Source organism: Schistocerca nitens, chromosome 2 (genome assembly GCF_023898315.1).
Source record: "Schistocerca nitens isolate TAMUIC-IGC-003100 chromosome 2, iqSchNite1.1, whole genome shotgun sequence".
NCBI classification, from domain to species: domain Eukaryota; kingdom Metazoa; phylum Arthropoda; class Insecta; order Orthoptera; family Acrididae; genus Schistocerca; species Schistocerca nitens.
The window spans coordinates 265,188,043-265,205,904 of record NC_064615.1 but is presented as its reverse complement, the minus strand read 5'-3'; the positions used below and the strand labels follow the sequence as shown (position 1 = coordinate 265,205,904).

The window sequence follows — 17,862 nt, the reverse complement described above, 5'->3', positions numbered from 1 at the left end:
TTCACGCAGGAGGATCGTACAGACATACCGACCTTTGACTGTCTTACAAACTCCTGCATGAAGGTCATCATTATAGGCATCCCTAGTGTAGACAAGCAACTGAAAGAGTTAACGTATATGTCGCCAGGTCCAGTTGCAATTCCAGTACGGTGTTACAGAGAGTACTATATGGCATTGGCCCTTACTTCGATTACCATTATCACTATTAGAGACAGCAGCGGCAGTAGTACAAGTACTGTCACTACTAACTTTATCAGTTCATAGTCAGCATTACTTAGTCACATTGTCACTATGCACACGCAGATCATTTTAATACTATTAATTCTCATATTGAAATTGTAATTTCTTAGGTAACTATGATGTAAAAAGCTACTGTATTTGTGTAAACCTGGTTCGATGTAGAGAGGACCTCGAGGCCGTAATCAGGTCAGGCTGAGTAAATAAATAAATATTTATAGATTTTCGGAAAGAGGTTGACACGGTGCCGCATTGCAGATTGTTGACGAAGTTACGAGCATACAGAATAGGTTGCCGCATATGTGACTCGCTCGAAGACATCTTAAGTACCAGAACCCAGTACATTATCCCAGACGACGAGTGTCCATTAAAGACAAGGGTATCGTCAGGAGTGCCTCAGGAAAGTGTGATACATAAATGATCTGATGGACAGGGTGGACAGCAATCTGCGGCTGTTTGGTGGTGATTGTGCAGTGTACACGAAGCTGTCGTCTTTGAGTCACTGTAGGAGGATACGATTTAGGCAAAATTTCCAGTTGGTGTGATGAATGACAACTTGCTCTAAATGCAGGAAAATGTTAGTTAAGGCAGATGAGTAGGGGAAATAACTCCGTAATGATCGAATATAGCATTAGCAGTGTACTGCTTAGTCACGTCGATTAAATATCTAGGTGTAATGTTGCAAAGCGATATGAAACGAAATGAGCATGTAAAGACTGTAGTAGGGGAGGCAAATGGTTGTTTTCAGTTTCTTGGGAGAGTTTTACGAAAGTGTGACTCATTTGTAAAGGAGACCGCATATCGGACACTAGTACTACTCATTCTTCAAGGCTCAAAAGATATGGATCTCGCTTGGTGAGAGATCTTCTTTATATGAAGGGTATTTGCCCGCCCAAGGCTCTTTCAAGTACGCCAGAGGAGTTTCGCTTGGAAGCCATCACACATCCTCCATATAGCGAAACGTCTCCTTTGAAAAATTAAGAATGACCGTGCTGGTAAACTTCTACGTTATTTGATTTTCAAACAGCTGAGAAAAACTCCTCGTACTGGAACAGTTTTCTCTTTGCTTATTCTGATCACCATTAAACTGTCACACAATATTTTTAGCGCAACGCAGTCTGACTTTCAATAATCCCTACAAAAGGATGGCCCTGACTAACAATAACCTATACCTTTCATGAATCACTTACCTCACAAAAATCTTCTTGACTCGAAGTACTGCAATACAGCGAGCGCCAATACTGCCAGCTAAATAAAGGATTCTAACTACTGAAGGCACTAACTACTGATAGGCATTGTTAGCAAATGAAAGATTTTGATACAGAACAAACAATGTATTTATCTTAACAGCGTTCAAAAGTCATTATATATATATATATATATATATATATATATATAAAATTTTGTGTCATCCAATTAAACAAGTTTCCTTTTTCTGACGGACACACGTCCAAATCGTCCGCTCAAAACTCTGGCATCTCTCTCCCCACATCCACTACTGCTGGCGGCTCACCTCCAACTGCCCAACGCTACGCGCTGTTTACATCCAACTGCCCAACACTACACAAGCGAGTATTCCAACAAGAGTCCAACCAGCCACAGACTGCACACAGCACAGTCAGTGATTTTCATACAGCGCGCTAAGTGGCGTTACCAACATAAAAACCTAAACAGCCTACTTACAACAGTCCCAATCTGTCCTACTTTCCATATTTTTGGAGCACTGAGGAAAGACATACGTGGCGATCGATTTGCTTTGGATGAAGAGATTCATGCCTGGGTAGAAACATGCTTCGGTAACCAAGCGCTAATATTTTTCAGTGAAGACACTGACTGTCTTATCACAAAGTCTGATAAATTTATCAACATTTGAGGTGATTAATTTTGAAATAACAAACAGTTTACTTAATTTTTTACATCTATCTCGGTTTCATTTGGCTATCTGTCAAAAACTTGAATAACTGTCTTTTGCAGCGTGGACCGCTTCGAGACATGCAGGGGGAGAGTCGGTGAGGTTCTGGAAGGTACAGACAGGGACGTGGAGATATGCTGATTCCAGTGTCGTGGCCAACTGCAGTTGAGAATCCATAGCACGAACAGCCCCATCGAGGTGGTCCCACAGATTCTCGATTGGCCTTAAATCCGGGGTGTCTGCCAGGGGATTACAGTTAACTCGTCCTGGTTCTCTTTGAACCACACACATACACTGCGAACTGTGTGACAAGTGCATCGTCCTGCTGGCAGATGCCATCGTTCCGAGGAAAAACAAACTGTATGTAGGGGTGGACATGGTCTGCAATGAAAGACGCGTGGTTGTGTTGACCCATTATGTCTTCCAGAATGACGAGATCACGTAGGGATTTCCCTCCAGCTTGGATCCTTCTGATGATTGTTGCATGGTGTTCGCTTTCAGACGTTTCACGCCGTACACGCCAATCAGTGGAGTTCCAGTTGCGGTAATGGCGTGTAAATTCCAGCCTTTGTCACCGATGAACAGCAGTCAGTATGGGTGCATGAACCGGGCGTCTGTTGCAGAGGCCCATACGCAGCAACGTTCGCCAAGCGGTTATTGAGGAGACACTGTTGGTAGCTTCCTGGTTCATCTGGGCGGTCAGTTACTCAACAGTTGCGCGTCTATTCGCCCGTACACATCTTCGCAGCCGTCTTTCGCCCCTGTCATTTGGGCCCGTGGTGTGCCACAGTGGCCTCGGCACCTCTTTTAGATAGAGCCATTGTGCCATGCTCGGTATACTTTAACCACGGCGACAGGCGAGCTGTTTACAACTTAAGCCTTTTTGGAAATGTATGCTCACGTGGCCCGAAAGCCAATAATCAGGCGCTTTTGGTAGTCAGATAAAACGCTTCGTTTCCGCATTACGACAACGACTGGCCTGTTTCCGGCGACCCCCCTCCACCCCGTCACTCTCTGTGTACACCCTCCACTGCTAGTGCTGCCACCTGTTGCGTGTGATTGGTAGCTGAGAGGCGGTGGGGGCATTAAATGGCTGGACTGTGTAGAAGAGTGTGTAACTCGCCCGGTATGTTAAGGGGGTAGATATGCAGTACTAATAAAAGCTAGCCTTTAGCACTGGAGTCTGTACAACACTCCCGAGACACAGGAACGGAGCTGGATATTTAACGACCGTGTGCCCAAACCCACGTACCTGGTATTTCCTGCGGCGGTTGACCTGCTGCTCTCTGCACTGCCTGCTATGACGTGCCCTGTAATACCTATTGTCTAGCAGCGAGAGGAGCCACTCACACCAACGATACCAAGTTGATCTGGTAGAATTCTCTGTATTGTGTTAAACACTCGCACAGGGTGGGGCTGCGCTCTTCAAAAAAATGGTTCAAATGGCTCTGAGCACTATGGGACTTAACATCTGAGGTCATCAGTCCCCAAGAACTCAAAACTACTTAAATCTATCTAACCTATGGACATCACACACATCCATGCCCGTGGCAGGATTCGAACCTGCGACTGTAGCGGTCGCGCGGTTCCAGACTGAAGCGCCTAGAACCGCTCGGCCACATCGGCCGGCTGCACCCTTCACAATTAACATTATTCCGCAATGGACGTAATCATTATTTGTATTCCAAGTACGTGTCCATTGAGAAGTATAAGGTTGCTGTCTGAATGATGGAATCCAACAGTACTAAAAACTCAATAGCTTATAACACAAGCGTGCGCGTGACCGAATGCTCCATAAAATTTCGGGTACGATACACGCGTACGAACGAGGAAGTACCTGCGCTCGTGATATTCAGCCAGTCAAAAGGATATGTATTTCTTTCACTTAGAAGTTGCATTTAGGATCATACCAGTCCACATTATTTTTCCGTAACTGTCTGTCACGACGCGGTTGATTGTTGATCGCCCGATACGGCACACGAAACCGAGAAACGTCACCTTTTGCATAAACATTGATACTGAGTCGTGAACACAGAAATTAAAGGCAAAACTTGTGTGGCAAAAATTTTCAATTACTTCGCCATAACTTGTAAGATACGTGCTGCAGCCAATGCATCAACACAACACTCTTCCCTTTCTCCACGAAAGTCTGCGTTCGGCAGAGAGGCAACTATCGATAGTCAACGATACAATTCTATGCTTACAAGTGGTGCCAAGTACTCTTAGATGGCTCTGGAATAAAATATCTCTGTGGACAGTTGTGGTCCTTACGAATTTTCAGACATTCTCGATGAATTAATTCAGTATCAGCTTATCCATTAAAAATCAATATACAGCGAAAAATATTTACAAATTCGTAACGAATCGATGGGTGACAAGGTGATTCAGAGGGTAAACGTCAGACTGCAGATCGAAAGGTGCGCGGATCGATCTCTACAGCTGCACCCATACTCTACAAACCTTTTTGAAGTGTATGGCAGAGGTTTCTTCCGAGTGTTCTACACATTATGGTGTCTTACCGTTCCGTTCGAGTATAGAGCGCGGGAAGAATGACTGCTTAAACGTTTCTGTTGGTGCTGTAATTACTAATTAGTCTGATCTCTTCCTCACGATCCGTACGGGAACGATAGCTGGGGGACTGTAATATACTCCTAAAGGCTTCGTTTAAAGCCGGTTCTTGAAACTTTGTAAGTAGACTTTCTAGGGCTAGTTTACATCTCTCTTCCAGTTCAGTTTCTTTAGCATCTCTGTGACACTCCCCCACGGGACATACAAACCTCTGACCATTCGTGCTACTCTTCCCTGCATACGTTCAATGTCCCCTGTATATCCTGATTGGTGTGAGTCGCATACACGGGAGCAATGTTCTAGGATAAATGACACGAGTATTTTGTAAGCAATTTCCTTTGCCGACCCACTGTATTTCCTGTCACCCTATCAGTGAACAGAGATCTGCGACCTGCTTTACCTGTGAGTGAACCTATGTGATTAATTTCACTTCTTTACAAAGTGTTACACCCTGCTATTTGTAGAAGTTGACCGATGGCAACTGTGAGTGAGTGACGTTGTAGTAATACTGGGTTTCGCAAATCTGGTTGTCATTGCGTATTAGTTGATGACTTAAATTGCCCCCTTACGCTATGACAAAGTGCACTGATGTCAAATATAAATTAACGATTATAAAGAATTCGCCTCGATTGCAAATAGAAACCGGATGTTGACCTAGATTTCGGCGCGGATAACCACGCCTTCTTCGGAAAACGCTAAAACTACAAACTGCCTAAAGAGGCATGATCCTGCATTAATACAGAACGTCCAAAAGGGCAAAAGACCTAGGTCAACATCCGGTTTCTATTTGCAGTCGAGGCGGATTCTTTATAATCATTAAATTATTCACGATTGCTGACAATCTGCAATGTTAAAAGTTCTCTGATGTCTAATAGTTTCGCAGGAGAGCTTCTGTGAGGTTTTGAATGTAGGAGATGGGGTACTGGCGGACTTAAAGCATTGAGGAGGGATCGTAAGTCGTGCTCGTGTAGCTCAGATGGTAGAACACTTGCCTGCGAAAGGCAAAGATCCCGAGTTCGAGTCTCGGTCCGGCACACAGTTTTAAACTGCCAGGAAGTTTCATATCAGCGCACACTCCTCTGCAGAGTGAAAATTTCATTGTGGATGTCTAATCAGTCCGATGTTCTGAAGTTCGTCTTTAGACAATACTTAAGTTTTCTCTTCACCAGATTTTATCATCCCGGAGCATTATCCTGCTTTAAACCTTCATCACTTGCGAAACAATACGTGGATAAAATGCAAGACAATAGGTGAATGATAGAAGATTTGTATGGATGGAGTTTTGCACAGGTTAGCAAATCAGGTTCGCCCAAACAGCCAAATAGAGATGCCTTTCTTGCGATATCTAACACGTTTCGTCTTTACCAGCTCTTGTTTTCGTAAGAATAACTTGCAGTAAGTATTTGGAGATAACTGTAACTGAACAGTGTGACCCATTAACTCTGTTTCAGAGCTTAGCAGAGCAACCAGGGAATATCTTCTTTTCCCCTCTAAGTATTCAGGTAGCTCTGGCACTTGTGTTTCTTGGAGCAAAAGGAAATACAGCAATAGAGATCGCGGCGGGACTACACCTGCCAGATGAATGGAAACTGATCGAGAATGGCTTCAGAGCGCTAATGACACAACTAAATGTAAGTAAATGAAAAATTTTATATTCACATTGAGACTGTAGCGTAATGATCCTAAATTGTTACTCAGCTGTGTGGAATAGACGTTAGCTGTATTTTATTCGTAATTCTTTTTTATTAAATACATCACTTTTTACAAGGTATCCTATAGGGAAGACACAGAAATAATGCAGTTCGTCAGGCGAGCCACGAACCCAAAGGGTTGGAAATCACTACCTTAAGCTATTTCGTTTTAACTGTATTTGGGATAAATGCAAAAAAAAAATCTATGACTTAATTTCGTTCATCATGATTGATGTATTAGGAAAGCCTGCAGCTGTGTCATTCATGATATAAATAATGAAAAAGTGAACTGGTTACTTATCTTTTCATGTTTAACACAAAGCGTTGCGAGACTTTGTTAACATTTTCAAGTGCATTTGTTTACATGAATATTTTTAGTGATGCTTGTATATATGATTTTTACCTGTCTTGCATTGTACATGTCTTTTTGATGTTATACTGCAATCGGAAAATCGGACAACATGAATCTAGGAGTGTTTAGTGTTATCTACGAGTGTCCAGCCCTGGAAATGGTATTATTGTATTCCTACTTACAGGTATTGTGCAACCTTCATCATACAAAATGTCACACACACACAAATCATCACTTCTATTGTTTGTTTCTGTAATCAAAACATGCTACAAAGATATTACGATACTATGGTTTCACAAAGAGTTTTACACAGTAAGAAGTGTTGCAGTGTTTTTGGATCACATTATACATACAAAGTTATCAATTATAATTATTTTTACCCCTGTTGACTATGGGATTATGGGTTAAATTTTTTGTATGTGAGGAAATGCATATACTTATAAAAATTATTATTGTTATCCTATGTAGGAGAAACTTCTGAAACAGTTAATGATCTACTATCTAGAGTTTCACTGAGAATTTTTTCTCCTTGCTTTTCGTGGTGACTAAAATTTCAAGCTCCTCCATTAAATCCACTGTATGCGAATTTTTTTCATGTGGTGCAATATCTTTATTTCAATTTGAAAATTCCTGCCAGTTTGTCGTATGCAGTAGCATGTGCAAGTTTTGCATATGATTTTGTATATTGCTGAGTCTGAGAATTTACGTTTTTTATTGTTTAAGGTTTGGACTAATTTTTTAGTAGTTAGTTTGTAGAGAGAACTAATTTTACACTTTCACCTAAGTACAATACCTATTTTTTGAAACATATTACCTATGTAAGGTATGCTGGCCAACACTTGACTGTATTATTGGATCCTTCTAAACAGCTAGGAATTCATTTGTTTTTTTGTTGTTGGTTTCAGCATATTGTCTGCCATTGAGGTGGAGAAGTCATTGGCCACGGCAATTTTCTTAATGACGTCTCATTCTTTCTCCCTGTCCTATTTGTTCATTGGAATTTATTTGCTTTGTATACCATCATTTTCTATGCAGCTTTCTTGTGTACAGATGCATTACTTGATGTGGCAGAGATTGTATTGTTGGACGTTGTCTTTTTTTATCTATATTTTGAAATTGTGCCTGTTTTCGTTTTCTATGGACAATTGTAGAAAATTAATCCTATTATTTTTTTGTCATTCAGCTGCGAAATTTATTTTCTTGCGTATATTATTAAACAAATTTATGATGTTACTGGTGTCATTGGTGTACCTCTGACTAAAATTAAGGTATCATCCACACGTATTTTGTAGTATATTACGTTTTTTTCAGCAATTCCTAACTGACGAATGTTTTGTGTTCTAGATGGTTTATGAAAATGTCTGCTGTTGTGCTAGATATCGATCAGCCCTTGGCTAGCCGATCTGGTTGTTGATAAACATGTAAAGTACTTGTAACTGGGGATTATTTCTACTAACTCTATAAATTCAATAATTTCAGCTTGTGAACACTTTTTGTGCTTTAGTAAGTTATTCCTTATTATTACCATGGACATTACAGGAGAAAAACACACGAAAACACTGGACAACCTTCTGAAAACTTAGAAAAAGATTTTACGAACTCCAGCACATCCAAAAGTCACATACAATAGATGTAATAGATGAACTTGAAATTTTTGGACGCCACAAAAAGCAAGGAGAAAAAATTCTGAATGACAAACTATATAATGAAACAGTTCAACTTTTCAAATGTTTCTCCTGCATATGATAACTGTAGATTTTTCATAAATATGTAAATTTCCTCATATATAAAAAATGTAATCGATAATTCAGTAGCCAATAGCGGTATAAATATATTTTATGATCGACAACTTTACTCTGAGGTGACGAAAGGTCATGAAATGGCGATATGGACATATACAGATCGTGGTAGTATCGCGTACGCAAGGTATAAAAGGGCAGTCCTTTGGCTGAGCTGTCATTTGTACTCAGGTGATTCATGTGAAAAGGTTTCCGACATGATTATGGTTGCGCGACGGGAATTAAGAGTTAGAATGCAGAATGGTAGTCGGTGCTAGATGCTTGGGACATTCCATTGCGGAAATCGTTAGGGAATCCGTATTCCGAGGGCCAAAGTGTCAAGAATGTACCGAGAATACTAAGTTTCAGGCATTACGTCTCACAACGGACAACGCAGCGCGGGCTTCAGTTACCGACCGAGATCAGTGGCGTTTGCGTAGAGTTGTTAGTGTTAACAGACAAGCAACACTGCGTGAAATGATCGCAAAAAACAATGTGAGAAGTATGACGAACGTCTCCGTTAGGACAGTGCGTTGAAATTTTACCTTAATGGGCTATGGCAGCAGACGACCGATATCACCTGAAGTGCCTCTCCTGAGATCGAAACCTTATCGGTTGGACCCTTGGCTACTGGAAACCTGTGGACTGGTCAGATGAATCACGATTCCACTTGGCAAGAGCTGATGGTAGGGTTCGAGTGTGGTGCACACCCCACGAAGCCACAGTCCCAGGTTGTCCACAAGGCACTTTGCAAGGTGTTGGTGTCTCCATAATAGTATGGGTTGTGTTTACATGGAACAGACTGGTTCTTGTGGTCCAATTGAAACGATCATTGAGTGGAAATGGTTATGTTCAGTTGTTTGGAGACCATCTGCAACCATTCATGGACTTCATGAGAATGTGAAACATCACTGGGCCACGATTGTTCGCGATTGATTTGAAAAACATTCTGGACAATGCGGGTAAATGATTTGGACACTCAGATTGCCCGACATGAATCCCATGGAACATTTATGGGACATAATCGAGAGGTCAGTTCATGCCCAAAATCCAGCACCGGCAACACTTTCGCAATTGTGGACGGCTATAGAGACAGTATGGCTCTTTATTTCAGCAGGGGACTTCCAATGAGTTGTTGAGTCCATCCCACGTCGAGTTGTTGCACTGTGCCGGGCTAAAGGAGGATCGAGATGATAGTAGTAGGTGACTTTGTCACCACAGTGTATGCATAATAATGCAATCCGAAAACACTTTACTACGTCTGACTGTGTACAAACTCTTTGTGAAATCATAGTGTCGTAATATGTTTGTAGCATGTTTTGATTACAGAACAAACATCGTAGCTGATTTTGATTACAAAAAAAACATTGTAACTGATGATATTTGTGTGTGTGATATTCTGTCTAATGAAAGAGGCACAGTACCTGTAAGTACAAAAACATACATACCATTTATAACACTAGCACATAAAAACATTCCAAGCGTTTGCTGTCCGATTTTCCGATTGCAGTGGAACTTTAAAAAAATATCTACAGCACAAGAGAGGCAGAAAACCATACATGCAAACATCTGCAAAATTATTCATGTAAATCAATGCATCTGAAGATGAGAATAAATTCTCGGAACGCGTTGTGTTAAGTATGAAAACATAAGTAACTGGTGCAGTTTTCCATTATTTAAATGAAAAAATCAATGGTTTCAGTAAATTATCATTGTATAGAGTTAAATTATCAGTGTACAAATATGCGCAACATGTTTTAGGAGTACGACGAGGTGACACTTCATATCGCAAACAGGATTTTCTTAAAGTACGGCTTCAAAATCAAAGAAGACTTCAAGGCGGCTGCTGTCAGATTCCTTTCTGGAGCTCAGGAATTAAACTTCAGTCGCTCGGAAGAGGCGAGGTCTCAAATAAACAAATGGGTAGAGGACCAGACGCGTCAGAAGATAAGGAATTTAGTACAGCCTGGTAAGTAAATGTGTTTAAACAGGATGTGGCGCCCATTTTGGTGCGTGCTGATGTCATGTAGAGTACAGTAGTTCGGAGTGGAGCGTGGCCATGGTGTCATCAGATACTTGACCAACACGGCTATTTTTTAATATGGCACTTCAAATTTTGAATTAAGCCAAAGTAGACGTAGACTACCTACAAAGCAGTTATCCCAGTTTATACATTTTATGTAGACATCTCAAAATGAATCTATTGTGATTACATTCCGTTAGTCGTTCATTTTACAGATGTAGGATGGCGTAGAAAGGAGTAATTCATGCATTTCCACTGAATAAATAATGCTTCAGTTGCTATTATGAATAATTTTCATAAATTGATTTAGTTAATTTTTTAATTTCACCTGTGGTTTCCTCCTTTATTTTTCAATACACAACTGCAATTTTGGCACTTAAGCCATTAGCAACGACGTATAGGTGTCCTAGCACGTCAAAAATACAGTACAGTGCCTGACAAGAAAAGTGAAGCACCCAGAAGGCGGCGAACAAATGAAATGAAACTTCACGGGTTGAGAGGGTGTGTGAAGTTATTTCAGTTATTATACAGGGTGATTCAAAAAGAATACCACAACTTTAAAAATGTATATTTAATGAAAGAAACATAATATAACCTTCTGTTATACATCATTACAAAGAGTATTTAAAAAGGTTTTTTTTCACTCAAAAACAAGTTCAGAGATGTTCAATATGGCCCCCTCCAGACACTCGAGCAATATCAACCCGATACTCTAACTCGTTCCACACTCTCTGTAGCATATCAGGCGTAACAGTTTGGATAGCTGCTGTTATTTCTCGTTTCAAATCATCAATGGTGGCTGGGAGAGGTGGCCGAAACACCATATCCTTAACATACCCCCATAAGAAAAAATTGCAGGGGGTAAGATCAGGGCTTCTTGGAGGCCAGTGATGAAGTGCTCTGTCACGGGCTGCCTGGCGGCCGATCGCCTCGGGTAGTTGACGTTCAGGTAGTTACGGACAGATAAGGGCCAATGTGGTGGCGCTCCATCCTGCTGAAATATGAATTGTTGTGCTTCTTATTCGAGCTGAGGGAACAGCCAATTCTCTAACATCTCCAGATACTGTAGTCCAGTTACAGTAGCACCTTCGAAGAAAAAGGGACCAAAAACTTTATTGGCTGAAATGGCACAGAAAACGTTCACCTTAGGCGAGTCACATTCATACTGAGTTGTTTCCCGCGGATTCTCAGTGCCCCATATACAGACATTGTGATGGTTGACTTTCCCGTTAGTGTGGAAAGTTGCTTCATCACTAAACACAATCTTTGAAACGAAAGATTCATCTGTTTCCATTTGAGCAAGGATAAAATCACAGAAATCGATTCTTTTAATCTTATCAGCTGCAGACAGTGCTTGAACCAATTTCAGATGATAAGGTTTCATAACTAACCTTTTTCGTAGGACTCTCCATACAGTTGATTGTGGAATTTGCAGCTCTCTGCTAGCTCTGCGAGTCGATTTTCCTGGGCTGCGAACAAATGCTTGCTGGATGCGTGCTACATTTTCATCACTCGTTCTCGGCCGTCCAGAACTTTTCCCTTTGCACAAACACCCATTCTCTGTAAACTGTTTATACCAACGTTTAATACACCACCTATCAGGAGGTTTAACACCATACTTCGTTCGAAATGCACGCTGAACAACTGTCGTCGATACACTTCTGCCGTACTCAATAACACAAAAAGCTTTCTGTTGAGCGGTCGCCATCTTAGCATCAACTGACGCTGACGCCTAGTCAACAGCGCCTCAAGCGAACAAATGTACAACTAAATGAAACTTTATAGCTCCCTTAATTCGCCGACAGATAGTGCTTAGCTCTGCCTTTTGTCGTTGCAGAGTCTTAAATTCCTAAAGTTGTGGTATTCTTTTTGAATCACCCTGTAATATCGAGTCAAGTTTACAAGGCACTTGACACTATGGTCCCACTTCTCAGCATGACATTGCGGCCCATCTGGCATGGATGCACGCACTGATTCGGTTGGGAAGAATGTCATACAGCTGTTGCACGCTCTCCTGAACCAAGATGGCCCACAGCTGTTTTAACTGATTCTTCATATCCTGGATATTAGCACTGGGACGGTGTTCTCCAACGAGCTGGTGCCGTACACATTGTCAGGGACAGATCTGGGGATCTTTTTCGCCCTAGGAGTATCTCTTCGCGACATGGACAGCTCATACAGACACCTACCATGTGTGGACGAGTGTTGTCCTGTTGAGAAATGGCACCACAATATTGTCGCACTTGGGAGGTAATACATGAGGAAGTACCCGATGCACCATTGCGCCATCAGATTTCCTTCAATCCACATTACGAGTCCTGACCAGATGTCATACCCGATGCCTTCCTGTAGAATGACGCCAGGAGTAACACCGATGTGCCTCTGTAAAACATGGGTAGAACGGGATCTCTCCCCAGGTTGCTGCCATACCCACCAACGATTGTCATCCGGGGTAGTACAGAACCGCCGTTCATCGCTGAACATAATGCGATGTTCTTCACCAGCAGTCCATGTTCCAGGTAATGGCAACAATATAAACGTTGCCATTTATCATAGAACACAGGCTTCTAGGGCCGGTTAATTGCAATATTGCTGATATTAGTATTACGGTCATAAGACTGTGGTCCAAGGCACATTCTCAGCCTAACGTTTCGTCTTTCAATGCTGGAGACACCATCATAAGCTTTAACGACGCAGAAAGCAGTTACGGAAACAAGCTCAGCAAGCCAAACTGTTTGTATGTATCCACACAACAGTTCGTGACGTCATCAGACTCTGCCAAAGGTCGCGTAGTCGCGAGGATGTGTGTTACGGAGCCTGCTGCGGGGAGGAGTCGACACAGTTCCTTTTATTTAGCACTAGGGTGCACAACTGGTTCAATTTCGGCCCTTCTTTCCTTCCGAAATTGTTTTTGTGCTTTTGTGTTTCTATGACTGTATCAGTCTTCTGACTAATTTGGCGGAGCCTGCCACGAATTCCTCTCCTGTGCCAACCTCATCATCTCAGAGCAGCACTTGCAACTTAGGTCCTCAGTTATTTGTTGGATGTATTCCAGTCTCTGTCGTCCTCAACAGGTTTTCCCTTTACAGCTTCCCCTAGTACCATGGCAGTTATTCCCTAATGTCTTAATAGATGTCCCACCATTCTACCCTTTCTTCTTGTCACTATTTTCCATATACTCTTTTCCCAGCCGATTCTGCTGTAAGCCTCTGCATTCCACGCCTTATCAGTCCATCTAACTTTCAACATTCTTCTGTAGCACCACATCTAAGGTGCTTCGATTCTCTTCTGTTCCGGTTTTCCCACAGTCCATGTTTCAATAACAAGCAAATCTGTGGTCCAAACGTACATTCTCAGAAGTTTCTTCCTCACATTGAGACCTAGGTTCGATACTAGTGGGCTTCTCTTGGTCAGGAATGACTTTTTCCAGTACTAGTCTGCTTTCTATACCCTTCTTACTCCATCCGTCAAGAGCTATTTTGCTGCCTAGACAGCAGAATTTCTTGACTTCGTCTTCTTCGTGATCCCCAATTCTTGTATTGAGTTTCTCACTGTTTTCGCTTCTTCTACAACCTGCACATCTTAGCATAGTAATTATGAGACCGTGCTTAAACCACCGTGTCAGAGAAACTACTTTGCACTTTGGTTAATTCCCAGGCCTAGTGCATTATCAGCTTCTGCTGATTTATCCGTTTTGCACAGGCCACAATTGCTCTTGTGTTCCTTAAGATAGGTGCTAATGCTTTTTTTTATAGTTCCTACGTACAATTGACAGAAGGAGCAACAGATTGTATATACTCCTGCTGCGGCAGGTGACGTGCGTAGCATTTTTGGTGTGTTCAAATATTCGCGCACCTTTCTTGTTGGCTTAAACACTACCGAGCAAAGTGAGCACTTCACTGATGCAATACGTAACGGTTTTTACAAATGGCTGAGAAACTCCATTTGATGGTTCTTTTTCATTACAAGTTCTAAGCATTTTACGTTGTAATGTTCCATTTATCTCTTTGTCAGGGTAGCCATTTCTTCTGAAGGCTGTCCTTAAACGGACGGACTTATCTTCCAAGTACTGTGGTTGACAGACTTCTTTAATCCGCTCCACGAATGTTTCACTCACTCTGGTTTTCTGCTTGGGAAGATGACTACAATTTCTGCGGAGAAATCTATCTGTGTGATTGGGAATTCTGTAGACCTAATGCCCTAATGTTTCTTCTGTACTGTACATCCAAAAATGAACTTTTACCGTCTCTCTCTTTTTAAATAGTGAACTTTATATTAGAATTTATCTTATTCAGAAAATTTAGAAATTCAGACAGTTATTTTACTCCCTGAGGCCATATAACGAAAGTATCATCCACGTGCCGAAACCAGCATCAGGGTTTCTTCTTCATTGTCTCAAGGGTCCTTCTTCAAATCCATACATGCATACATATTATAAAAATGGATGTACGAGTACGTATATATGTCTGTATTTATGTTTCAGATTCCCTCACTAAGCACTGAACAGACTACGCACAAACTTGGTAAACATTTCACTTAGTGTTTGGAAATCATCATTGTGGGAGTAAGAAGTACGTGTATATCAAAGGGATGGGGATGAGAATGCAGTGTAGCCCACGACGCGCGAATACCCGTGCTTGAGTTATCCAGTATTTGAGAATGGGAATACTTAGAGATCTGCAACAAACTTTATACAAAATTTCAAGCCGTTGCGAAAATTTCTCTCGCTGACGAGCCACAAAAAATAATGAAGGGAAAAAAGTTTATCGCTTAATCCACTTTCTCAGTTCGTGCAGTAAGACAGTCGCGTCAACCATGACGTTTTGATTTATTACTAACTGTCTTCGTGACACATTTTATAGACTGAATTTACCTGCAAAACTATGCCATTTTACGACTCTTAGGTCAGGATATATGACGTCCTATACGCTGCGATGCGTGAAAACTGCCGCATCATGAATGATGTTACAGTTTATTACTTCTCTGCTACTAGTTCTATTCGCAAACCATTCAGCAGACGGTATCTACATTAGCCATGGAAAGGGAGGAGCAAATGGACAAGGAGAGGGAAGAGAAGGAGATGGACAGAGAGGCGTGAGAGGAATAAATAGAGAAAGGAAAGTGTAGGAGATGAACAGGGGAAGGAGGAGGAGAAGATGAAGAGCTAGATTGGGGAAGAATGAGAGAGGAGGAGATGAAACTAAGAGGGAGAGGAGGAGACGGAATTAAAGGGAGAGAAAAGGAGATGGAAGAGCAGAAGGACAGAAGGGGGGGGGGGGGGCAGATTGACAGAAGGGGAGGAGAAAATGAGCAGAGACAGAGCAAGAGGAGATGGATAGTCAATGGGGGACAGAGGTGATGGACAGAGAAAGGGGGTGGAGGAGATAGAGAGGGGGGGGGGGGTGAAGGACGAGAGGGACAGAGAGCGAGAAAAGAGAACGAAAGAATGGAATAAATACATAAATACATCTCCAGGCAGTTTCAGGTAATCAGCTAGTTTTTCATCCAATTACACTGAGTGGGTGCCCCATAGGCACACCATCAATTTGCTCATAGAATTTGTTGTTCTACTGGAAATAAGTTGATATGAGAAAACGTTTAAAGAGACTTAACATATTCTCTGCTAAAATACTTTTAACTCTGACATCATGTTATTAAGAGCAATCATTGTAAACAGGGTCAAACTAACCATAGTATCATTTGGACTCAGACTGAAGGATTTTTATTTTTTGATAAAATGACCAAAATCTTTAATATAAGTGTCAGTTTTTCCTACAAATAGCTGTAGGAGAGTGGCTAAGTGTTTGACAATCCCATAGGTCGGGCAATCAATGGCGTTAGTATTGAATTCAGTGGAATACTATGTTCGTTAATTTTTGGTAAGGCATACCATCTTGGTGGCAATGTGTTTCATTTGATGAGACCCTTCCTCTCAATAGGTAAAATCGAAACCCTGAGAACAAAAGTTGTGGGATCTCCCATAAGTTCTCTGTATTTTCCTCGTTTTAATAACTTCCGAATAACTTCTTCGTCAATACTTCTCTAACACTGTAGCATTGCCTTCATCTGCTGGAAGTACTAGAATATCTTTATCGTAATTTCAATCTCATGAGTACACGATATCTCTGTCCTTCACCGTGACCACTTAACATCTGACGCTGTTCACGACCGTTATATAACCTACTAGTCCTGGTGATAACGCTAAACGTGAACAACAGTAATGTACTATAATGGTTTTCACAGAGAACTGCATCTCTAATCATTTCGATGCCCGCGATGGTGTCTTTATCTGCGAAGTTATATTGAAATCCGACCATGCATCAGGGAATTTATTTTTTTTTTTCTTTTCAGACAGTGCATCTCGAGATATTTTAAAATCTTTCTAGAAGCATTTTATTTGCTTGAAAATCCCAGAGAACAAAACATGATGGTAAATAACTTGATTGTAAACAGTCGATCAAAGATATCCAGTAGTTCTAGCTTTCCTGTTGGTAACACTCTGTTCAACTTAAGTAGCCTATCGTGCAACTTAAATAGTTTCTGGATTTTGAATAGTGTACTGCGCACTTTCCCACATACAGTTTATGGTCATTACATTTTGGCAAGTTAACTAACTTTGTTTTGTACGTATAAATATAAATTTTTCCATGAAACTGTGGTTACAGCTTCATTTATTTTCGTCTCATGCATTTATTAGGTTCACCTAATTACACCACATTCGGGGCTCAGTTTCTTGAACCATATTTATTTTTGTGATTTTTTGTTGACTAAAGTAAATCAGCACATGCGAAACCGCCGCGAAGTTATCCGGGATAAGCCCCTCTATTTAGCGCTATGAATAAAGCGCAATAGCTGAATCGGGCCCTAGGAATTCATAAACATCTCTCTCTCTCTCTCTCTCTGTGTGTGTGTGTGTGTGTGTGTGTGTGTGTGTGTGTGTGTTGTCCTTTATGAGTTCCATAATCTAATACTGTACACAATTTTTTTACAGGTGTTCTGAATTCTGATACAATAGCGGTAATAGCGAATGCAGTTTACTTCAAAGGCGACTGGGCAACAAAGTTTGACAAAAGAAGCACCTCACCGATGCCTTTCCGTTCAGCATCAACAACAGATGTTCAGATGATGTTTGTGAAAGCCAAGTTCAGATACGCTGAGCTCCAAGTGCCCAACTCACAGATACTTCTTCTGCCTTACAAGGTACAGCAATTCACTTTCTCATTACCATGACGAACAAAAAAATGTTTGGTATTACACTGGTGTCCAAAATTAAAGCAACAAACTGACATTTAGCAAGGTTG

The 17,862-nt window shown here is 41.4% G+C and overlaps 1 protein-coding gene across 1 annotated transcript in view; it reads left to right on the top strand.

The window, feature by feature from the left end:
- Window positions 1–17,862, top strand: part of LOC126236003 (serpin B6-like) — a 156,629-nt gene that overhangs the window by 78,674 nt on the left and 60,093 nt on the right. The window contains exons 3-5 of the mRNA XM_049945012.1: window positions 6,169–6,348; window positions 10,300–10,507; window positions 17,553–17,761. Of these exons, the coding sequence (XP_049800969.1) occupies window positions 6,169–6,348; window positions 10,300–10,507; window positions 17,553–17,761 (597 nt within the window). The remainder of the gene's footprint in view (window positions 1–6,168; window positions 6,349–10,299; window positions 10,508–17,552; window positions 17,762–17,862) is intronic.